The sequence below is a fragment of the Sciurus carolinensis genome, chromosome 5, assembly GCF_902686445.1.
Source record: "Sciurus carolinensis chromosome 5, mSciCar1.2, whole genome shotgun sequence".
In the NCBI taxonomy this organism is placed as follows: domain Eukaryota; kingdom Metazoa; phylum Chordata; class Mammalia; order Rodentia; family Sciuridae; genus Sciurus; species Sciurus carolinensis.
The window spans coordinates 168,951,645-168,976,163 of record NC_062217.1 but is presented as its reverse complement, the minus strand read 5'-3'; the positions used below and the strand labels follow the sequence as shown (position 1 = coordinate 168,976,163).

The 24,519-nt window shown below is 53.2% G+C and overlaps 1 protein-coding gene across 1 annotated transcript in view; it reads left to right on the top strand.

The window, feature by feature from the left end:
• The window catches only part of Cpxm2 (carboxypeptidase X, M14 family member 2), a 109,896-nt gene extending 89,403 nt beyond the window's left edge, over positions 1–20,493 (top strand). Inside the window, exons 9-14 of the mRNA XM_047554543.1 lie at positions 756–952; positions 1,916–2,095; positions 7,448–7,745; positions 11,495–11,634; positions 13,472–13,571; positions 19,143–20,493. Of these exons, the coding sequence (XP_047410499.1) occupies positions 756–952; positions 1,916–2,095; positions 7,448–7,745; positions 11,495–11,634; positions 13,472–13,571; positions 19,143–19,396 (1,169 nt within the window). The 3' untranslated portion in view covers positions 19,397–20,493. The remainder of the gene's footprint in view (positions 1–755; positions 953–1,915; positions 2,096–7,447; positions 7,746–11,494; positions 11,635–13,471; positions 13,572–19,142) is intronic.
• The last annotated feature ends 4,026 nt before the right edge of the window (positions 20,494–24,519 follow it).

Below are 24,519 nucleotides of genomic sequence, written 5' to 3'. Positions count from 1 at the left end.
CGGAGAAGTGTCAGCTCTGCCCAGCACAGATGGCCTCATGTCTGCATCTATTCATCTGCTATTGCAAAATCCCAGAGACTGGATCATATACAAGCAACAGGATTCTATTTCTCACAGTTCTGGAAGCTGGGTGACCAAGATCAGGGTGCCAGCAGATTCAGTGTTTGGGGGGGGCCTGTTTCTCTCAAGGCTCCTCCTTGCCATGTCCTCTCAGGGCAGAAGCCTGAGGGGAAAGGGGCCTTGCTGATTCCTTCGGGCCCTTTTAAAGGGTGCAAATCCCTAATCAGCTGCAGCCCCATCTCTGAATACTATCATGTGGCTCTTAGTTCCAACATGAATTTTGGGGAGACACAATTAAACCACAGCACCCCTCATATTTTGGAAACCGAGCTTTAAAAGAGAAAATGCTCAGCCCTTTGCCAGTGGTACAGGGCTCTTTCCTGCTGTGTCCCTTCACCTTTGTGTCCTTGTAAGACAATGGGATGTTCCTTTAAGGAAAACAACTTCCTCCCTAAAGGATAATACAGTCCCTGTGACTTGTAAACAGTAAACCTAGTGAGGGCGGACAGGACTGCCCGTGGCTGGGTCGTCCGGGATTTTTCTGCCTTTGCCTACATCCCTGACTACTTGGGACTTTAAAAGTTGTCCCCCTATGATTTTGGAGGTTGGAAAGAACAGACTGGGTCTATGGTTCAGAGTCGGGACAGGCGCCCTGGGCCGCACTCGCCAGCCCCGCTGTGCCTCTCTCTCCGAAGGGGAGCCGGAGTTCCACTACATCGCGGGCGCCCACGGCAACGAGGTGTTGGGCCGCGAGCTGCTACTGCTGCTGCTGCAGTTCCTGTGCCAGGAGTACTTGGCCCAGAACCCGCGCATCGTCCGCCTGGTGGAGGAGACCCGGATCCACATCGTGCCCTCCCTCAACCCTGACGGCTATGAGAAGGCCTACGAGGGGGTAAGGGGGCCAGCCCAGGGCGCGGCCACCAGCTCAGGGGCATCCCCCCTTGGGAGGCTTTTCATTGGTGCCTTCCTGCTGTGGCTGAGAAGCCACAGGTTTATGGGGGATGCAAACCACGATGACCCTGAAAGAGGGACATGCCCAGAAACTGGGCAGAGTGAGCACGATGATTATATATATAGGACGATAATGACAGAAGACAGTGACCACGCCCTGAAGCCGGTGCTAACCGTGCTCATCACCTTGATCCTCTCTGCAGCCCATAAGGAGAGAAGTTTTTATTATTCTGAGAAGTTATTTAGGCTTCATGTCCTAACTACAATGCGGAATTTTCGTCAGTCATTGGTATATGTAAACATATGTGTGTGTGTAAATATGTGCTGGCTCTACTTAGAACGCCGACATTATGTCGCATGGCCACAGGGATTTACCATGGTATCTGGGAATAAAGTGGGCAGCCATATGAACAAGGACACCTGTCAAACGCAGACGTTAGACCCAGAGCTTCGGTTCTGACCAGCGGTGCAGACAGTTGGTGGGGGCTTGCTGTGCTCCATGGGAAGTGGGGATGGCGGGCAGGGCGGGAGAACAAGTGCACACTGTGCCAGTCTTGGGGGACCTGCAGGGTGGAATCCTAGGTTGGTGGTCCCTCAGAGGTTCCGCCGAGCTGTGTAGGAGAGGGGGAGGAGCTGGAGGAGGGGTCTCATCCTCTCAGGCCCCGCCAGGTGGCAGGATGGTTCTCTGGGTGCCCTGTGGGGGCGGATTTTGCTGTTATCCACCATCACCTATCAAATGCCAGCAGCAGGTTTTCAGTATTCTCCTGCGATGCCGTCTTTCAGTCAGAGAGCGTCCAGGGGCTTCGAGACACACTGGGGTGGAGGTAGACACAGGAGCGTCTCCGATGGCGGGTGCTGCAGGGTTTCCTGTAGTCTTCGGGTCACATTCTGAATCTCCTCTCAGGGCTCAGAGCTGGGAGGCTGGTCCCTGGGACGCTGGACCCACGACGGGATTGACATCAACAACAACTTCCCAGATTTAAACACGCTGCTCTGGGAGGCAGAGGATCGGCAGAGCGTCCCCAGGAAAGTTCCCAATCACTACGTTGCCATTCCTGAGTGGTTTCTGTCTGAAAATGCCACAGTGAGTAAAAATATCCCTGACCTGCTGAGTAGCGGGTGGCCAGAGGACACCCTGCCATGGCAGAGGCCTGGCTTTTACCAGCCGCGTTCTCCATGCTGTCTCCAAAAGCAGGGGAGCATGCTAGGAAACGCCACCTCAGAATCAGTACTCGGGAGATTCCTCGTAAAAACCACTTAATTGTATTTCTTCCCAACCACACAGTGCTGCACAAAACACAGCCCACCTTCTAAACCGTACCAGCTGGTCGCTGTTGTCATGGTCCTCGCCATCAGTCTTACTTCCATGACATTATGCATGGTGAATGCTTGACGATGCTTCCGATTTTATTTGAATAAGTCCCTGGGGATTTATCACATGTGTCACATCTTTGAAAAGAAAAATGAAATTGGGTGAGAAATGTCATTTCCAGATTTCTTAGTTCCTGTTTCACAAATGTGTTCTCATGAAATCACTGTGCATCGGAGTGCCCTGTGGTAACCTGTTATGGGGTGCAACTTAAAAACAGACCCATCACCACTGGGAAGTCCAGATTTGAGAGTCTTTATTAAGCCGGCCAGCTGACTGTCTCACACAATGCCCCAAAAAATGGCTATTGGGAGAACAGCCCCGACCACAGGGTTATAGGGGTTCTTATACCAAAAATCACATCAATCATAAGTGTCTGTTGCTATGATTTGAAATTACACATTAACATCATGAGATCATCGACAGAGGGGAAAGTGGGTCAAAATGACCCTTACCTAGCCACAAACTAAAGAATGGTTACTAATATCCACACAATCACTGTTCACATGGTATATTGTTTAGGAGCAATAGGGATCAAAAGAGAGCAATTCTTTACTACATAGGAGTTGCCATTGTATATTATTAATCACACCAAGGAACTAATGATGGGTACAGAGGTGGGGTGTTCCCATGGGAGAAGCTTATTTCCTACATGGCATGGAGTCTCAGAGCAAAATGGAGTCTGTTTAGTCATTTCCCTTAGAGTCTGGCCTAGAACATTCTCGTGGAGTCAGATCTGTCAGCCCATCACAAACCCACTTCCTTTCCCTTATTCTTGGATCTCCTACGTCCTTCTCCAGGTCTGCCTTGATGGATAGGTACCTGAGTTACTATTAGGTTCAACTACAAGGCACCTGCACATAACAGGACCCTGAAGGCAGAGGGCTGGGGTGGCCAGATAAAAACCCCATGATCAGGTACCCAGCATTCATCTGTCTTCTGTCTCTACCATGGTGGCATATGACTTTTATTCTTAAGGTCATAATCCAAGTTGGCAGCTGGTACTGAGACCATCATGGCTGTGAAGGAAGAGGAGAGAAAGTTTTTGACTGTTTTTTCTTTTTTTTTTTAATGGTCCCCACCTCAGGTAGCTTGGTTTCCTGTAGGAAGCCTTCCTAGAATCCCTACACATTTCTGCTGAAATCTCACTGGGCAGAGTTTCTCTGCACATGGCATCTACCCCTTGGGGAAGCTGCAGTTTCGGCAGCATGCTGCAGGCTAGTCCAGGAGATGCTGGGGCGGCTGTCTGAGCCACCTCGAGCCCCAGCCCAGGCAGCACTGCGCACGGGGCCACTTACTGGTGGAAAGTCAGCGTGCGATCTCACTCAGTGCCCTACAGCCCAGTGCCGATCAGGTCCCCGGAAGCAGAGTCCACTGACGGAGACTGATGCTGGGATGGGATTGGACTCTGGGTCTTCTGAATCCTTTCTCATGGTTTCTGGTCCAACCCAGTTGGTTTGCTTTTTCTTTCCAACAAACATCTTGACCTGGCAAACTTGAGAATTCAAGTGACATTATATTTTGGGAACTCTTGGATCAAAATTGGAACTTGGTTGCCAGCTCTCATCCCTATCACCCCACCCACCGAGGCCATAGAGATGCCCCATTACTTCAGCACAAACAGGCTAAGCTCCCCAGAGTTCCAACTTTGCTTTAAGCCTGGAATTTAGTTTCCTAAGCTTCTCATTCTCTGGAAATACAGGGGAAGTACACATCATCACTATTCTCTTTCAATTATGGACAGATTAGAGATAAGAAATCATTAATAGTAAGATTTAGTTAACGAGACCAACAGGCTTGATGTAAAAAACCCATTAGAATTCCACAACCAACAATTGGAGAATATTCTCAATAATCTGGGAACATTTTCAAAAATTGAGGGTGAATGGAGCTATGAAGGAAATCTCAAGAATTTCAGAGAATAGAACTTAGACAAACAATATCACCACCTTACACCTAAACAGGGAGGCAATGATAAGGTGAATGAAAACATTACTGTGTATTAAAAAAGTTTTAAAATCTTCTAAATAATGGGTCAGAGGAAAAAAAATCATCCTGGTAACTAAAAACATATTTAGAAAAATGGTAACAAAAACATTCCATATCAAAATTTGCAGAGTGCAGCCCAAAATAGTGCTTTAAAGAAACACGTACCTTTAAATGAATTTATTGCAAAAGAAGAAAGGTCAAAAATCAACTAATTTAAGATAACATGAAATCCAAGTTAATGAAATGATAAAGAACAAAAATATGAAGTGATTTGTCTGTAGAAATGAGCATTTGATAAAATTTGACAATAATTCACAGTAAAGTCTCAGTAAACCTTTGGATACACATGATTAGCTTTTAGGGTGAGAAAGCCTATTTTAAGCAAGATGTACACAACCATAATCATAAAATAAAAGATTAATAAATTCAACTACATCAAAATGAGAAAGTCTACTCATCCAAAGATTTAATGAACTATAAGGATGAGCTGCAACTTGGAAGATGTTATTTGCAAATTGTATTGCTGAAAAGAGCTAGAATTTTTAAAAATATATAAAGAGTAACAAGAAACTGTAAGCGACTCAGAAGAGACAAGGGAGGCAGTTCACAGAGGAGGAGACGGGAGACTGGTGAGCACAAAGGTGTTCCGTCTCACGGGCACAGGGAAGGGTGGATGAGAGAACCTTGCACCTCCGTCAACCAGCAAAAATAAGAAGGTCAGCAACACCCCGATGTCAGACCGGATGGGGACACTGGGTACCATACCTTGTTGGTGAGTGTCACGACTTCGGGAACGAGCTTGATTACCTTGTAAAACGGGACAATTTGGACATCCTGGGGTGCTGCATATAATTCCACTGCTTGTGACACAGGCAAGAGAAATCTCAGCACGTGTCAGGAGACAGTGCAGGAGAGGTCAAAGCACACTGATCATTACAACAAAGGATTGAAAACTACTTAATGCCACCATCATGCGCATACATAAATGAGGTCTTCACGCTGACGTGGAAAAGACTGAAGCACAGCTTTACTCAACCTCAGGGCTGAGTAGTAGAAACATGAGCTGAGTGGAAACAGCGTGCAGAAAACAACCGTCCGCATGGTTGGTCCCCGCCTTTTCTTTAGATCAAAAGCAAATGAAACCAAATACCATCTCTTTAGATATTTCCAGATGGGATGAAGCAGAGAGAGTAGGGCCATATCAGGAGGCTGTGCACTCCGAGTGGGATGCAGCAGGTGGGTGAGCTCCAGGTCTTGGGTTAGCAATGGGTTCACGACAGGGACCAGGACTGATGACTACCCAGTTCCATGATTCCCCCAGTCCAGGGCCCCTGCTGGATTTAAATCCAAAATCAAAGCTTAATGCAACCTAGCAAGGGCGCCCCATCCCTAGTCAGTTTTCTATCCTGCACAGTTAAATCATTGCCAATGTTTATTCTTTGTCTTGATCAATTTTATCTTGCTGAAATGATCTTCATAGGGATGAGTATTTTATCTTAGATATTCGATTCACTTAGCAGTATTTGACCGTATCAAACTTTCCAGCTTTAATAGTGACAGTTGGCTTTCTTTTTTCTTCACCTTTTTTTTTTTTTTTTTCACAAAAATATGTTAAACATTGCCAGGTGCAGTGTCGCAAGCCTGTGATCCCAGGGACTCAGGAGGTTGGGGCAGGAGGATCATAAGGTCAAGGCCAGCCTCAGCAATTTAGCATGGTCCTGTCTCAAAATTAAAAATAAAAAGGCTGGGAATGTAGCTCAGTGCTAGCCTAGCGTGCACGAGGCCTGGGTTCAGTCCACAGTGCTGCAGTAATGACGACACACTTATGCAGCATGCACCGCTGAGAGAGTCGTAAAGCCCCTCAGGTGCCACTTGGCAGTTCAGGTCTCGTCTACACCTTCACCCCGTCCTCTTCTGCCCTCTGACTGAAGTGAGTCCCAGGGATTGTGTCAATCATGTATTGATTTTTCAACAGCCATCTGTAAAAAATAGGGACTCTTTTTCAAAGCCATATTACCATGCCTATGTAAACTAAATGATAATGAGAAATAAAGTGCCATAAATATTACCATTATGTCAAATAAATTACTAATATTTACTGGCCAGTGCTCACATTTCCCCTGTTTTACTGGCCAGTGAATTCTCTTTCTCCCTCTCTCCCTCTCTTCCTCTCTTCCTCCATCCTCCTCTCTCGGTCTGTCTCTTCCTCCTTCACCCTCTCATCCCACCTAACCCCTCAGCTTGCTTAAATCAAGGTTCACGTGAAGCTCTGGGTTTCATGGGTTTGTAAGTCTTTGCGAGTCTCCTTAAGCTGTGGGGTTTCCCTGTGAGTCCGTTGTCTGTAACGGCTGGATTGCGAGCCACCACGTTCTCTGTGGCGTGTTCTGTGGTCTGGGTGCCGCATTGTGTCCCGTGATGTCACGCAGGCATCCCCTGCACCTCCTGGCAGCTGGAGTGGCCTGAGGCTGACCTCGCCCAGACAGAGCAGGTTGGCGGGCCTCAGCGGAGCCAGAGCCACCGGGGCTGCCGTGGAAAATGGCGTTGTGCGGGTGCACATTGCCTTTTGTCTGTGATTCTTTGCTGCAGGCCACAGCTGAATAATTGTGCCAGAACCTCTGATGTCCACAACGTCTAAAATATTAACTCTCTGGCCCTCTGCAGAGAGAGACTGCAGACCCCTGGGCCGGGGCGCGGCCACGCTTGGGGGTGCCGGAGTTTAGGTCTGGCTTCTGTGTCTCTGGTGCGGTTGGCAGGCCTGGGTGAGCGTGCTGCCCGCGAGTGATTCGGTGGTGTTGGAGTGAATGTCACTCTGCCTTCTTTGATAGTAACTTCGATATTAATGGATATTCTTTGATATTCCTACCAATGGAAATCAGACACTTCCCCGGCTTCCCATTTTTTTTTCTTAATCTACTATTTCCACAAGTCCAGGTTTCCCAGGATAGATTTTGAAATTCTAACTATTGCTAAGATTATTCCAGGAAATGGCTGCTTTTTTTAAAAGACAAGTCCCTGTCCTGAAGCGGGGGGTGAAGCAGTCTCCGTCTTATGTTCCCGGTGGGTTCTCCATGCTCACAGGTGGCCGTGGAGACCAGAGCGGTCATCGCCTGGATGGAGAAGATCCCCTTTGTGCTGGGCGGCAACCTGCAGGGGGGCGAGCTGGTGGTGGCCTACCCCTACGACATGGTGCGCTCCCCGTGGAAGACCCAGGAGCACAGCCCCACGCCCGACGACCACGTGTTCCGCTGGCTGGCCTACTCCTACGCCTCCACGCACCGCCTCATGACTGACGCCCGGAGGAGGGTGTGCCATGCGGAGGACTTCCAGAAGGAGGAGGGCACCGTCAACGGGGCCTCCTGGCACACCGTCGCCGGAAGTAAGTCTCAGGGGGGCCCCGCCGGGCGTTGCCAGGCCGAGCTCTCACCACAGCGGGCCCAGCAGGACCGGCAGGGGGTCTCCCCCCAGCCGCTCCTCTGGTCAAGCTCAGTGCCGTGGCCAGTGACAGCTGCGGCAGTAGGCTTGGCATGGCCCCCCCCAGGGGGCTGGGTCTTGGAGGTGGTTCTCCCTCCTTTTATAAGCGAGATAACTGGGCCTTGGAGCTGGCGGGGATCTGCCCAAGCCGGAAAGGGGTGAGTTGGGGTCTGTTTGACCTTGCTCTTGGCCACTGAGCTGTGCAGACGTTACAGGATCACAGATGGGCAAAAGCGGATTTAGCGGTGATGTTGGACCCCAAAGAAAACCCCATGAGGAGCAGAGTGTGCTGGCACCGGCACAAAGCTGGGGCTTGTCACCCAGAGCCACTCTGGTTTGGGGCTTGCTGAGAACCCATGAAGGGGCTGGGCGGTGATCCCACACTCAGGTGTGGAGTGAGTGGGCTGCACGGGCAGGTCCTGGGTGGCAGAGGCCACATCTGTCCACGGGAGGCCAGCAGGCCTGGCCGCCCAGACTCACCACTGCACGTGGTCAAAGCAGGCTGTGTGCAGAGTGGGGACCCCAAGGGGCTGCTCCTAGAGTCCAGCAGGCAGGAGACGCCGCCGCCAGAAACCTGGAGAACTGCTTGGAGCCACGAAACCCCACGGTCCACACGGGCGATTCCTGTTTCGTTTCCTGACTCTGGCTGTGCTCAGCCAAGCCTCCTAATCCAGAGGGATACGATGATGTATTCCCTAAGGTCCCCTGGGTTGGATTGCAAGACCCCAGCATAGTGCTTATTGCTTATTTCCTTGACTTTGTGAGGGTTGGTTAAGCCAATGATGACTTTGAATAATACTCTATATCAGAGAGACCTGGATTCAAATTTTTTTCTCTCTCTGAGATGCTTTGTGACTGTGAGCAAGTTAGTTTACCTCTCTGAACCCCTATACTTTTCCTTTAGTAAAATTGGCATGATGATGTTGCTAGTGGTGGCAAAGTCTCCCTGTGGAACGTAGGAGGTGGGGATGTGGGGTGCTCAGTGTCTGGCTTCTCGGAACCCTCAGGGTGCGTTGCCATCCCTGCCATTTCCTCTGTCAGGGCAGGTGCACTGTGAAATCTCTGCTGATCTTCTTATTCTCTGCTCAGTGTGAACTTTAATATTTCACTTTGAAATTCAGCCTTCACACACTTTTCATGTATGTTTCCTCTCTCAGAAAAAAAGTAGGAACACATGTTCCCATGTCATTTTAAAACACAGAAAGCCTCCCTCCCGACTTTCTCCTGACTATAGACCAAGTGGAGGTCTTTCCTGTCGTCTCCGCCGTGATTTCTGCCTCATATGAAATTTTTTTTTGGGGGTGCTAGGGATCGAACCCAGGGCCTTGTGCTTACAAGGCAAGCACTCTACCGACTGCGATATCTCCCCAGCCCCTCATATGAAATTTTTAAAACTGTAAATCCCTCTCTATCAAGAAAATTTCTTAGTGGCAAGACACATGTCACATGTTCAGTTTTAGCCCCAAAAGCCTACCTACAAAACCTTTCGTGCAATGGGTGTATTTTGGGGGGGCTATTCACTGGTTGCGGACACAGCAGATCGGGGTGTGATTCTCTCTCAGTTGTATCTCGCGTTGTCCCCGGGACTTGGTGGCAGAGCCACACGGTGGCTTGGGCCTCTTTCCTCATTCTCCCTCCACAGTGCGGTGCAGTCTGCAGCCTGTCCTCTAAAGAGTAACGAGTCAGGATTCCCCTTTCCTTCGCGCCCCTCCGTCTTGTTGTCTGGTGCCTCCCTCCGCAGTGCACTTGTCGGTAAACTCAAAGTGCCACCGTGGGCACGGCGTGCATGGAGCTCCACCGTGACAGAAGTGGGCTGCCTGTGCCAGGCCTGCGGTCCCTGCACCCTGTCCTCCAGGGGGAGGCACACAAACCTCTGAGGAGCACGTGGCCTCTTGTGCCCCAAGCGGCTGGCGGCTGGGAGAGTCCAGTCCGAGAACACCGGGGAATGTCCTGGGCCCAGCTGGGACTGAGGCGTGACAGGCGCTGCCTGGTGGTGCTGCAGCTCCTCATCGCTGTGCACTCGCTGGCCACTGGAGCCATTCTCGGCAGGGCTTCACCCTGGGTGGCAGCGAAGCCGGCCCCGCCTGAGCTCCTCCGAGTTCTGCTTTCTCATCCTACTGCTCAGGCTCCCCGTGCTTTAGAGACACTTGCAGAACGTCTCCTTATCACCTCATGTCGGTACCAGCCAGACCGAGAGGGTGGCAACAGACTCTTCCATGTGGCCTGAGGAATCTAGCCCCTGGGGCGGAGAGCTGTGCCTACCTGAGGGGGCGCCACCCGGGGCCCATGCCCTCTGCAGTCCCTCTGCGGATGTGCCTGAATGAGTTGACCAGGCACCGAGCCAGCTTCCGGCAGCCAGACCAGGCCCCGGTGAGGGGCTTCCGCTCACTGACGACGCCGCGCCCATCCGCCCCCTCCTGCTCTCCCTTCCTTCATCACAAGCGGCGTCCAAAGCCCATTGCTGCTGGCTTCTGGGTGACTGGAACCAGAAGCTGGTAAAGAGTGACTTTTGCACAAATATTGGGTAGGGCAGTGGCTTCTCTGGTCCTCCTCCCCATCCCCCCGTGAATGTCACCTTATTGGGATGATGGTCTTTGAAGTTATGATCACATTAAGGGTCTCAAGAAGGGGTCATCCTGGGTCACCCAGGTGGGCTGTAAAACCAATGAGAAGTGTCCTTAGGAGGGACAGAGGAGAAGACCATGTGGAGACAAGGCGTAGATGGGGAAGCCGCCCCAAGCCAGGGAATACCTGGGCCACCAAGAGCAGAAGAGGCAGGAAGGGGCGCACCCGGAGGCTTTCCCGGAGCACAGCACTTGATTTCACTCTTCCAACCTCTGGGGCTACGGGGAGTGAGTTCCAGTCCATCATAAGCTGAACGGTGGTGCTTTGCAGCAGTAGCAGGCCCGGAAAGCGCACGCAGAGTCCCCATTTGGGCGTGCTGTGGTCCTGCCGGATGTGGGGGTTTCTGCTTGGGGCTTGCTGGGTGTGCCTGATTGCCCCACAGTCCACAAGAAGTGACATGTTGTCCAGAGATGAGAGGAAGGGCCATCACCAAGCAGTCCTGGGCTCACACCCCCTCGCCGGCCCTTCCCAGCCCACCTTCTAGATCTGATTCTTATCATTTGTGGCCTCAATTTTCTTATGTGTAAAAATGTGCCTCTGCTGCGCTCGAGTGGAGGGAGTGCGGTGACCACTCTAGGGGACGCAGGGGGCTTTGGGCAGGCCCTAGGTGACAGAAGGCACTCAGCAAAACATGGCATGGAATTATGCCAACTTTAAGAAACAGAGTAGGAAGCGAGCTGAAGCTGAGGTCAGCATAGCTATAAACTCAGTCCAACACTTCAAAACCCCATCGTGTTAATTAACGATAGCATCATTCCAAACACGGAGTGTTAAACTACGTTAAATACTTAAAGAGCACCTATTTCAGCCCTTCCTTTGTGGATGACGCCTCTTGCCACCATGCCCCCCCTCCCCGGGCCACTCCTCCACGTCCTTCCCAGTCTCCCCAGACCGCGGACGTCTGCCATCCTGCAGGCGTTGGTCTGTGGTGGACCCTTGACGCCTCTGGGTCTAACGACGGCTTCCTAGTGCGTGGGAACATTCCCGCCACCAGGAGCATTGTTCAGTGAATGTCCATTGGCTTGGCAGGTCTGAACGACTTCAGTTACCTGCACACGAACTGCTTCGAGCTGTCTATCTACGTGGGCTGCGATAAGTTCCCGCACGAGAGCGAGCTGCCCGAGGAGTGGGAGAACAACCGGGAGTCCCTGATCGTGTTCCTGGAGCAGGTATGCGGGGGGCGTGGCTGGGATGGGGCAGCTGGGGAGTGGGCTGGGTTAGTGCTTCAGGCCCAGGTCCTCATCCTGGCCGGCCACAGTGCTGCCCAGAACCTTGGTCTGTCTGCACTCGGCCAGAACCACGGGAGAACGCTCCAAGCCAGCGGCGGCTCCTCCACCCGCTGATGGCACACTGGCCAGAGCCACGCTCTGCACCATCTGCAGGGAGCGGGTGATATTGTCTGAGCCACTGTGCCGCTTCCCACGTCTGAGTTTGCTTTTGCCATGAGAAAATACCACAGACCGGCGGCTCCAGGAGCAGACTGTTCTCTCATAGTTCTGAAGCCGGAAGCCCAAGAGCAGGGCTCATGGGGTTGGTTTCCTCTGACGCTGCTCTCCGTGGCCTGCAGATGGCCGCCCTCTTGCTGCCTCTTCATGAGGTCCCTCCTCATGAGCATCTGTGTGTCCAGATCTCCCCTTGTCGACACATCAGTCCCACTGGAGTAGGACCCATGGCTTCATTTGAACGTAATTGCCTTTTGAAGGCCCTGTCTCCGAATGGCCACATTCTGAGGCACTCAGCTTCACAGGATGAACTTCGGAGGCTCCAGGGCAGCCCATGACACCCTTGGGCCTTCAGAGTCACTGTTGCCGGGAGCAGCGTGAGATGCCTGGAAGCACTTTTACCAAGGCCAGCCAAAGTCCCACGGCCAACTGGTGAGGCCCTGTGTCTTCACTGGGCCCTTGGACACCTTCCCTGCCTCGAGTTCTCAAGACACACCCACGTGGTGGCACTAATGAGTTAGCCAGTTCTGGTTTAATGCTAAGACTAGCTGCATAATAAAGAGCCCCACGAAGGAGCAGACGACCTAGGGGTCAGGGGGATGAGCCAGAACGCACCTCGAGCCTCAGGCCTCCGCCAGCTTACCATGAGGCCACGCCACTTTACCCCCTAGGGGAAGGAAGATCCTGAGGCTGCACGGAGATGCCCTCCCGTGGGTTGTTGTGGAGGAGTCAGCTTCCTGGTGCCTGTGGTTGCACCTCTGCAGGTGGCAGAGGTGGTCACCTGGAGCTAACCTCTGCATCTGCCCCATGAGGCCCCAGGAGCTTCAGCACAGCCCCGTCAGCTCCCCAGCACAGAGCGCGTGAACCAGTCTGCCCTCTTGGGAGGTCGTGAAGACCCGTTCTGCCCCCACCTGGGGAGTCGTGAGGGGTGGTGCCTTCCCCTTTGTCATCGTGACTTGACCGCAGCAACACGTCATTCTGAAGCAATGATCTGACTTAGCCAAAGTGCCTCCCATGGATAAGATGCCAGGCACAGCCATATGTGTAAAGAATGTTGCTGGAAACGAGGGCATGTCACCTGGGATCATCACCCCATTCTACACCTGGGGAGACCAAGGCAGGAGCTGATGTGTGTCTCCTGACACAGCTGATGAGCAGAAGTGCCCACGAGCAGTGGTCATTTTTAGAAGGGCCTTGATTCTTTTCTTTCCTCTCTGACTCTTCGTCATTAATTCCACAGAGCCCGGGGAAATCCAAGTAAATGTGCCATGTCAACATTAAATTTTAGTTTGGGGTATATTTTTATGAAATCTCAGATCTGGATGTTTTTTAAGTCTCTGGAATGTTTGCAGTTCAATGGGAAACTTTCTGGTGCATCGACCCCTAAATGGAGTGCAGGAAAATGCACCAAGTCCATGCAGAGCCAGGGACCTTTGAGCGAACCTGGTGCTGTGAGCCTGCTTGCTTGGCACGGAACAGGCTGCCTGGAGATTTGGGCCACTTCCTTGTGTTGGAGCGTGCAGAGCTGGTGGTGACCTCACTGTGTCTCACCATGTTTGAGCAGGTTCATCGCGGTATCAAAGGCCTGGTGAGAGATTTACACGGAAAAGGAATTCCAAATGCCATCATCTCTGTAGAAGGTGTTAACCATGACGTCCGAACAGGTAAGAGCACGTTTCTATAAAACCGTCACTCAGTAAGAAATAACTTGTGTTCTTGAAGTGTTTTACTTCAGTTCTAATCATGACCCAAGTGCCAGAAACCCCTTTCTCAGAACTGAATTAGTCTCCTTCGTCCACCTTCCTAAGTGACCCCCCAGGAGCAGATTTTCTGCCTCTGCTTCTGACTTCCCCAGATGGGCTTGGAGCAGCCCTTCAGCTTCTGGCTGCAGTGGAAGTTTCTGAGAGGTTGGGGAAGCAGCAGAGCCCTGCCCTTCCCAGGGCCCGGGTCATTACCTGCGCAGGCAACTTAGCACCCAGGCCAGGCAGGAGGAGCCCTGAGAAGGAGAAGCTGTAGACTTGGGTGTTCCTGCTCACGGGGATTTGGTGGGGCTGGGGTGGAGCCATCAGAGGGAACGGCCTCAAGGGAGCGGCGGGGTGGGCAGCGTTAGGACCTGGCCTTGACTGCAGATCCAGAGAGGATGCAGTTTTTCTGTTGCTCCACGGGAAGTCATCAAACACGCTTCAGGAGATTCCAGTGTCTCTGATGTGAAGCGGAGGCTCTCCATGAGCCGGCATGCTGTTTTTGGCATCTCCTGCCCGCAGACACTCTTCATGGCTTTGTGTGGATTGATTTACTCATTCCTCACAATGCTCCCGTCTTCCCAGTGCTGTTGCTAGATGAGGAAAAGAGGCACATGGAAAAATGCAGCAGGGAGACCCAGCTCCCACCTCCTGAACGGCAAAGGGGCTGGCATGTTAACTCTTGACCTCCACTTGAGTGGAGGGTAGAAAATTCCAGAACATTGGATAATCCAAGGGCCAGAAGTTGATCTCTAAAAGGCAATGCTGAAATCTTATTCCAATTCTCTGGTAATACCCAGAGTCTTACAAACTTGGTCTCCAGTTCCTAAAATATCAAAATAACCTCACACTTTTTTTCTTTTTTTGGTTCTTGGGATTGAACCTGCCTGCCAGGAGTGCTCAACCATGAGCCCTTTTTTATTTTTTATTTTGAAACAGGGTCCTGATAAACTACCTAGGGCCTCGCTAAGCTGCTGAGGCTGGCTTTGAATTTGCGATCCTCCTGCCTCAGCCTCTGGAGCCACTAGTATTACAGGTGTGCACTATTGCTCCCTCCTAACTTCACACTTTCAAATGCATTCACGGTGTGGCCACACAGCCTCAGGAGAGCAAAAGACTGTCCCACGGTCCCGGGTCACTCAGTCGCAGCAGTGATGTGGTGCTGTCTGGTGTGACCTGTTCCCCACTCCCCGAGAACATTCGTGCATCTTTTCTCTCTTCTTTCTCGCGTTAGCCCTTTGAGGGAGCTAGCCCATTCTTTCCCCTGTTCAGGCGAAAAGCAGAAGCTCCAAGAGGCTAATTGGCCCCATGGGGGTTCAAGAGGTGAGCTGGGTTTGCACTCAGGTTGCTACTCCAGGGTGGGCCGGAGCGTCCACACGGGGACGGGCTGCTGCCTGGGTGCCTCCCGGCCTGAAGGTGATGTGGAAGGACGGTGCTCCCACAGGCCTTGGGTTTAGAGCTCCATCATCCCCCAGGAGACCTCAGTTTAAAACTGGAGACGCCGGGTTCCGGGAACCCCCAGTCCCTGGCAAGCAGGGGTGATGAGCTCCTTCCCAGCCACTCGCCATTTCCTGTGGACGGAGCCCATGTCAGGGTCATCGCCATAGCCCCTCCTTCCTCCTGGACTCTCTTCCCTGGGAGCCCTCCCTCATCCCCGTCCAGGCTACTCAGACGTCACCACTTAAGGCCGCCAGCTGTGACCACACGACCTAGCACTGAGCACCTGCCCGACCACCCCATGGTCCCTCCAAGCACCCAGCTTTGTCTGGGAACGTCTTCCTCCCACGTACGATTCAACAGTCGTTTCTGCCCTAACCTACACAAGGGCTGAATCCCCAACTGTTCCTTGGTGCATCCCGGGCACGCTGCCTGGCCACCAGCGCTCAGTAACTATTCCCCAAGGAATGAATGAAGAGGAGGAGCCTTGCCTCTTCCAGGGTTGCGCAGTGAGGGTGGAGCTGGGAGGGAGCCCAGCTCTGAGGCTGCCCACCCCGAGCGCCTTCCTAGAACCCCCGCTGGCCGTCCTCACTGATCACAGCTGTCCACAGACCCCGAGCTCCAGCACATGGTCCCATTCCACCTGCCAGGAGACAGAGACTCTGGACACAGGAGGAGGACAGGCGGAGGCCCACCCCGGCCATGAGTTCAGTGCGTTATTTAGATGGATGATTAGACGAGAACACCACAGCATGGCAGACGGTTGTGTTGTGCCGTGAATGCATTCTTCCCATTTAGTTCCCAATTTCTACACTCAATATTTGGGAACATTTTTACCGTGTGTCCTGATCTGATAGCTGTTGATCCTGAGGCTTCACGCCGCCTTGCATGGAGTTCTGCACACAGCAGCCTGCGGGGGCACCGGCGTTGGTTCGTTCCTCTGTTAATTCAGCAAATGTGGACTGAGGACCGTAAGGTGCTGCAGACCGTGGGGATGCTGGTGATCCTTAGGAATGAAGGCAGCCTGTTCGATCTGGTCCTGCATAGGATTTGCATCTTAAATATTACTTAAGAGCTCCTGTAAAACAGTGATGCATAAAGGAGTCTGGATCATTCCTTGGACTATTTAGTGCCTGGTAGCAATGTGAGAAGACACCAGGGTTTTCAACTGAGTGGGAGGGAAAGAGGCCCTGGGGTCCCATAAGCCTAGATGAGAGCGCTCTGCCTAATGGGCTCTGAGTTTCAAGCCCCTGTAATCGAGGAGGCAGTTTGGATGAGCTAATGGGAAGTGCTTCTCTTTCCCTTTATTCCCCCATCAGCAATTTCCCAGTGTGTTCTCCTGACAGGCGTGTTCCATACTTAACACGTGGCTCCTTATTTTATTGGTCTCTGAGTCTTTTGGTGCTCAACAAAAGCTCTGAATTTGCCTTGATTTCTGTCTGAGGCTTATTCGACCTGACAAGTTTTATTTCCGGAGGATTTTGCATAAAACAAATAAATATTAACCAGAATTCTGCAGGGAGCCAACTCCTGGGGATGCTTTCGATGCCTGTGAACGTGTTGCTAAACACCTGACTTGGAATTCCACTGTGGACTGTCTTTATTGGTTGATAACAACCTGACCTCCTAGTGGATGGACCTGCCCAAGACCTGGGCTGCCCCTGCTGTCCATAAATGCTGAGCATGTCACTCGGCATCCCCCTCCACTGTGGCTGCTTGGAGTGTTCACCCCGGAACACCAGCTGATCACTCAGCAGGACAGGGACCTGCCTGCTGTGCCCTACATTTCGTCAAGAATATGATAATTTCTGGTTGTCAGGGGTAGAAGCAGAAATAACAGAGCCCCGGGGATAAGGTGGGGGAACCCCAGCCAGGAGCTTCCGCTGGCCGAGGAGAAATCAGGCAGATCAGGTTTCAGAAAGTACAGAGTCAACACTTCTTGTTCTGATTGTCCTGATAATTCCATTCGGTCTTCCGGCGTGTCTTATTGAGCACCTACTAGGTGCCAGCTGGAAATGTTGCAGAACAAAAGGAAGGGGGGCTCCTCTCCCGGGGAGTGTGCCTTCCCACAGAGACCTGCAGTGAGGGTGAGGGGAAGACTAGAGTTCAATGCAGACCCAACCAGTGCCAGGAAAGGGGGAAATGCAGAGAGCCGGGAATAGCATTGCAGCTGGGGGAAGGTCGATGCAAAGATTCAGAGTCCAGAGTCCAGGAACAAAGAGCAGCTGTGTGTGGTGGAGTGGCGGCTGTGGGCAGTGGCAGGCAATGAGGTGGGCCGGGCCCCAGGCCTGAGTGGGGCTTTGCCGAGTGCTTAGCTCTACCGTGAATGGGGACTTCTCGGTGACAGGGCCCTGTCTCCCAGTCCCTACCTGCTTGTCTGATCTCCCTGTTGCACAGACGTAGCTTCTGGGCTGAGGTCAGGCCTCCCAAGGAGCCTCCAGCCTGGTGGGAACACCTTAGAGGCTGTGAGGCAGGAGACGCCAGGGACTCCCCAGGAATGCCGTAGAAAGACAGGGCTGGCGCTGACTCCTCAAACCCTCCAGGCCACTCCCGGTGGAGGCTGCAGGGTCAGTCCCTTTCCTACATGCCATCATTTGATGCTCAGAGAGGTGAACTCTTCTGCATGAGGTCACACAGCTAGTCACTAGCGGATCTCGCTCCTGGGACACCCAGTCTACAGCTCTGAGAACAAAGGCTGGATTCGATCGAGGACTAAGTTGACAAGTCATGCGTACGTATGGAACACCTGGCAGCACCAGGTTTGAATCCACCTTAGATCCCAGTCATTAGGACGCTGGGCCGTGCAGTGAGCTCTCTGGAGCACAGCTTCTCTGGAAGATGGATCGCAGGGTGTTTGTTGCGGCAGGTGCATACAGTCTGCTGCACGGTGGCTCCGTGAGGGAGACCAGGTGCCCCCCTGCAGCACAGGAGGGAGGTGGCTCCCCAGTTCCCCAGAGCGTGCCCTGGTCTTCCTTTTGTGGAAGTGCAGGGATTTCTACAAAACAGAATGCCTTCCTGGATCTTCCGCAGATGAGGGATCCCTGGGGCTGTTCCGGCGCTGAGCTCAGGCAGGTCCCCCGCAAGGCGTCTCTGGTTCCCCCACTTCCTGGGTTGAGAGAAGCAAGCTCCTGCTCCACATGTCCCCCATCCCCTTGCCTCTCCCTCACCAACAGTGTCCTTGGAGGTGAGAGCAGCCTCCCGCCCCGTCTCGGCTCCTTGCTGGGCTGGAGCATCCTTCCGAGCGTGTGTCTCACTCTTTGGCTCTCTGCCCAGTCCCCCGGGGAGATCCATCCTCACCGAATGGGATGAAGAGACATGAGGAAACAGGGCCAGATGCCACCTGAGCTCACGCAGGTGGATATGGGAAGTCAACAGTACTGCGGGTGCTCACAGGGACCCGTTGAGGCCTAAGCTGACCCCTGCCCAAGGCTGTTCTAAGGCACAGGAAGCCAAGAGTGGACCCTGGTCAATGAGGTACCAGCTGGGTGAGTGGCCAGTGGCATAACTGGATCAGGGGATTCCCCTGGGGTCCAGCCTCAGCCTCTCAGCTCAGGACATCTGTGCCTCATGGTGGCTCTGTCTCTCTCGGCCCTCTCAGCCCTGGCCATGGAACCAGGGCTGTGGAGTGGTGGCAGGTACCAGGCCCTCCTCCGGGGGTACCTGCCTCCTGGGGTAGTCCTTTCCTCTTCTCTCCCTTTTAGACATTGATGTTTTGTATTCGTAGCCATGCCGAGGAATCAGGAGCCCGGTGGTGTTTTGTGGTGAGGGCACACTGAGTTCAAATTCATAATGAATGGCTTGTACTGCCACAGAGAAAGAAGTGTTCAGGATCTCTAAGGGGATCCTGTACCCCAATCCCCTTCCTGTTAAACCCATTATGGCAGCTTCTAAAAGAGGGAAGCGTCTTGGCTTCCAGAACACATTAAGGACTTGCTCTGCGGCAGCTCAGGTTCCACGGCGGGTCTCAGAGGCTGGCTGCCAGGGACCGTCTTGGAATAGGCTGGTGGCATTTGTGTTGATAGAGAACTGCTCTGAGCCCCCGGTTTCTTTTCACAGCCAGCGATGGGGATTACTGGCGCCTCCTGAACCCTGGCGAGTATGTGGTCACTGCCAAGGCCGAGGGCTTTACCACCTCCACCAAGACCTGCATGGTCGGCTACGACATGGGGGCCACGCGCTGCGACTTCACACTCAGTAAGACCAACTTGGCCAGGATCAGGGAGATCATGGAGAAGTTCGGGAAGCAGCCTGTCAACCTGCCTGCCAGGCGGCTGAGGCTGAGGGGCAGAAAGAGGCGACAGCACGGGTGACCCTCTGGACACGTGAGACGCGTCCCAGACGCTTGCAGACGCTTGCCGAGGAGGCCCACCCCAGTAGTAGCTCTGTAGAGGACGCGCTCACGTCGTTTTCTCTGTAATTCAAGAAGCGCCTGGGAGCGCGTGTGCTGCAAGGTTGGTCCGCCGCTGGAGGCTTAGGATGTTTTCTTTCCTTTGTTCCCATTTTACCCACATATCTTGGACAGAGCAGCAAAGAAAGGCTGGTGGGGAGCAGAGTTCAGCAAGTTCACCCCGGAAGCTGAGGGAGCAGCTCCAGGGTCAGGCCCTCCGGCTACACATGGAGGGGATGGGCTTCCCCACTTGCGTGACAGCAGGTTCCCCTGCATTTGCGATTGGCACTGCTGATACTGCAGCCCTCCCAGAGCTGTCCCCAGTGCTACCACTCAAGATGCCCTTGGGCACCCTGAGAGAACCCACCTTCTCTGACTGGCCCCAGGATATGCTGAGCTGCTACAAATAAATGCTGCACTCCGATGACAATAGGGACATTACCAAGTGAGCATCAGTGGGCCTCGGGGGTCAGGCCAGTATCCTTCTCAGCAAAGGATTGTGTCCACCAAAGGGGAAAGAAGCAGCCACAACTCGGGAGTGCTTGCTGGGAAGCAGGCAGCTCTGGGCTTGTCACGAGCACGCTGGGCCCCTGGAGCCCCCAGCTCCCTGCTGGCCCAGTAGCCATGGGGGTCTGTGTTCGGGTGGGGAGAACCACAGGTGCTGGCCTTCCAAAGGGGCCAGATGAGTTAGCCTGGGTCTCCTCTGTGCCTGCTGGGACCTGGAATTAGCTAGGAGGAGGTCGACCTGCCGGCCTTGCTCTACTCCAGCTGTCAACCGTCTTGTGCAGCGAGTGCTCCCGAGCTGAGCTGTCAGGGTGGGAGTCGTTTCTGATGTGTGGAATGCAGGTCTTCCACATGGGACTGAAGTCCGTGAGAAACCCTGGGGATTACCCATGCAACATCAGGTTGGGAGGGTTATCAGGAACCAGCAAGAAAACCGCTGTGTCTTCCTTTTTATTGGTGTTGCTGCCTCATTGATCTGGGAAGAATGGGAAAAAATAAAGAAAGCAAATGATAAGAGTCTTCTGTGCCTTTTCCGAGTGATCTTGTGGCCACCCATGTGCTACTGCTGTTGCCTGTCTCTGAGGTTGGTCATCCTAGAAGAGGTGCCTGGGCCCCTGTAAAACTTAGCAACGGCACTGACAGCTCCCTGTCCTCTTCCCAGGACAGACAAGTGACCAGTACACCCCAGTGCCTCCTGGAGATGCCAGAGAGGGTCTCTACAGTAAAGACCCTCATGCGGCTTCGTGACAATCTGCGCCGGGACTCAGCAACTTCTGATAACGGATGAGTTCTCGAGCTCTGTGGTCTCTGCCATAACTGCTCAGCTCCGACGTGCACATACGTCAATGATTGGGTGTGGCTGTGGTCCTGTGAACGTATTTACCAAAACATGTGGTGGCTGGATTTGACCCACAGGCTGGGATATAGTTGACTCCTGCTATAAACCCGTGGTGTCTGACGGACCTCTCTGAGATGGTGGAAAAGTTCTGTTCTGTGCTAGCCGGCGCAGTAGCCACTAGCCCCACGTGGGCTACTTGAACGCTGGCTGGTGAAACTGAGGAATAGGATTTTCTAGTATTATTTACTTCTAGTTAATCTAAATTTAACCTTCCGTAGCCATTTGTGGCTGCAGGCTACATATTGGGCCACGAAGTTCTCAGTTCAGCCCATGGTAAAAAAAATCTTACCCCTCAGCATTAGAGCTGGACGGTGCTGCTACAAAGCATCTGAAATTGTCACCCGCCCCTGCAGTCCAGAAGGTCGACAGTTCCACATTTGCTCAGGAATGGAGGATGTGTCGAGTCTCTCCCCTGCCGGACCTGGAAGCCGAGACCTGGCACTGGGGGCTGCCGGGTCTCAGTGTCATGATCAGGGTTTAGCTCTGCAACGTGCAGGGCCACCTTGCGGTCGCCAGTGTTCATGCAGTCGCCCATCCTCCCTGCAGTCCTCCTTCCTCAGGGGCCACGGGCGCTAAGCAGAAGCTCTGGCTTCCAGGGCTGGCACTGTCCTTGGGCCTGTGGTCTCGGGTCAGGAAGTCACTGTGTCTCTCATTGGCTCCTGCAAAGTGAAACCCCGGCTCAAAGGTCAGGCTAGAGGTGATGCTGGTGGTTTCTGGCAGAGCCCGAAGCCATGGGTCCCAAAGCTCTGCTCTGCAGGAGTCAGGAGTCGCCTCTCTGGGCCTCTCCATGCACAGTGGCTCCGCACAAGGCCTTCAGGCCCAGACCAGCTCCCTGGGCCCGGTTCCTGCAGCTTTGCTCCCACTTGCCTCCTCTGCTTTTCAGGCAGAATGATCCTCCAGGACGGTGCCCCGGACTCTCCCAGGCAGCTTCCTCCCTCTCAGGACCTTCGTGCCCTGAACAAATCCGCCCTCAGCACCTCTCAGAGGAGTTGCCCCCTGCCGGCCTCTCTGCCCTGGGTCTGGAAGCAAGGCGGAGCCAGGAAGGTCTGCCGAATTGTGGGTTGTCCCTGGGAGTCAGCAGTCCCTCCGCCCCTCTTGCCTGGAGTCCTTCAGAACAGCCTTCGGTAATGAAGCATTGGAAACTCAGACCTCCAGCCAGGTCTGGGTTCCCAAGGGCAGGAGCAGCGACGTCCTGAGTGTCCTCCACACAGTGCCTTGCTCACAGCAGGTGTCAGTGAATGTGTGTGGGACACTCTGTGTGCACAGTGCCATTGTTTTTAAGATTCCCTTACAAGTTAAGAAAATGTGACTTTAGAAATTGAAAGCTGACGCCCGACGCAGTGGCGCACACCTGTGATCCCAGTGACTTGGGAGGCTGCAGCAGGAGGATCATGAGTTTAAAGCCAGCCTCAGCCACGGTAAGGCACTAAGCAACTCAGTGAGACCCTGTCTCTAACTAAAATGCCAAATAGGGCTGACCTGTGGCTCAGTGGTCGAGTGCTCCTGAGTTCAATTCCTGGTACCTGCCCGAAAAAAAATATTGAAAGTGTCATTTGAATTTATTGAACATGTTTTTACCTCTTGAGTCTTCACTTTTAGAAGCAAATCTTGGACTTCACTGAGTACAAACCCTAACCATTCAGGAGATGGAGGGCATTTTGTTTCAGATGTCTTTTTACAGGATAAGATCAGCCAATGCCGCTGCTTCTGCAGAGAATCTGTATTGTTTGCCATCTGTATTCCCCACTCAAGTCCCAACCGGCTACACTGCCCTTTGACTTCCACCTGTTTGATGCTGAGATTGTTTTTTTGGTACCAGGGATTAAATCCGGGGACATTTAACCACTGAGCCCCATCCCCAGCCCTTTTTACTTTTTATTTTGAGACAGGGTCTCACTAAGTTACTTAGGGCCTCACTGAGTTACTGAGGCTGACTTTGAACTTGTGATCCTCCTGCCTTGGCCTCCTGAGTTGCTGGGATCACAGGCATGTACGGCTGAAGGGTTTTGAGGGGCTGCGTGAAACAGAAGCTCACATCAGAACTGTTCAATGATCACAGCTCATTTTCTATGAGTTTGGGACACAGTCTTTCACAGGAAGTCCCAGGAGTACTCAATCCTTGCACAAAGGGATGTTGCAAAGAACGGTGGAGCCACAGCACATGGTTAATGTATACAGTCACGATGGGTGTGAGTGACATTGGATTCTAGTGGTATCTGCATGGCAAGCCCAGAAAGGCATCCCAGATTTGCAGGTTTGGGATTGTTTCTGGGTGACACGCCCTGCCTGGAGAAGCTTGGGTTTCTATACCATTTTGGGTTGGTGTCCCCATACCCAGTGGGCAGTCACAACAGTGGGGGTGGCCGCTACCCACAAAGCCACAATCCAGCAGGACTGGTCAGGGGGCTACAGAGACTGGTTCTTCCATCTGAGCTCTGGGTTCCGGGCTGACCTCCTCTGAGGCCATGGTGGCTCTTCCTGCTGACTGCATCTCCCGTCACATCCCCAGGTTGTCCCAGGCACAGAGAGTCCAGAGAAAATCAGGAAAATAAACATCTAAGAATGGAAACCGATGGGTTGAAGAATCTTCCAGTCCCTTCTGGTGTGTGCAGAGGAGAGCAGAGGGTCTTCGTTAGAGCTGAGGGCCCTTCTGAGATCAGTGACTGCAAGCATAGCCGCCGGGTCTCCTCTTGCAGGACGGTTGTCAGGCCTCGTTACTCAGAAGGATCCTGAGGCAGAGTCCTGGCTCGGTGAGGAAGATGGCTGGGTTGATTAGCCCTGTGCTCTGGGTATGGGAAGGGCTGGGAGCAGGCATGCCTGTGTTTCCACCCTTGGCCTTTAGGTCCAACTCTGGGTGAGAGCATGAAGACTGAGCCCCTGGCAGAGCTGGGGTGCACCCAGGGGCATGTTCCACTCCTGGCAGGACAGCTGCCAGCCTGGGAAGCTGTAATTAGGTCCTGACGGCCCTGGGTTGACATCATGGCCTGCAGAGCCCGGATTTTCAGGCAGAGAGAGAGCCTTGTGAGCCACATGCCCCTTCTGGAAATGATAGGAAGGAGGAAGGAGCCCTTGTTGGCTAGGCGTGTGCAGGAAACAAGCCAGGAGCTGGTTCAACACGCAGCAAAGCCCTGAAGAAGCTGATTGACCCCATTCCCGCGTCACGGCTCCCTGTCAGGGTGGGACCACCTGATAGCTAGTGATATGCCGCCTGCCTGCCCCTCTTGGGTTTCCGTTGGTGACACTCACAGAGGTGCAGCTTCTGCATCCCTCACTGCCCCGTCTACCTCCCAAGTGTCGGGAGGTCAGCTGCATACCGGCAGTGTTGTGAGCACCACCTGGCGTGGAAGGGGACAGTGGCCCGCTCAGTGCTCATTGGTGCTGGGTTGTGGGACACTGTGCCTGGTGCATTTGCTGGGATCTGTGGAGAAGGCCTCTTCCTGGCGCTGCCTGCAGCCGCTCTGGAGCAGGCCTGAACGGGGAGGGCCTGAAGTGTGGGTCCATCCCGGGAGTCCACGCTCCACCAACCTCACTTGCCCCCAGGTCTTTGGAGTGGCCTTCTATGAAGTCAGGTGTTTGAGGGTCTCATCCTTGGGACTAGGGGATCTGGGTTCAAGTCCCAGCCCTGCTTTGCTCCTGCACCACCG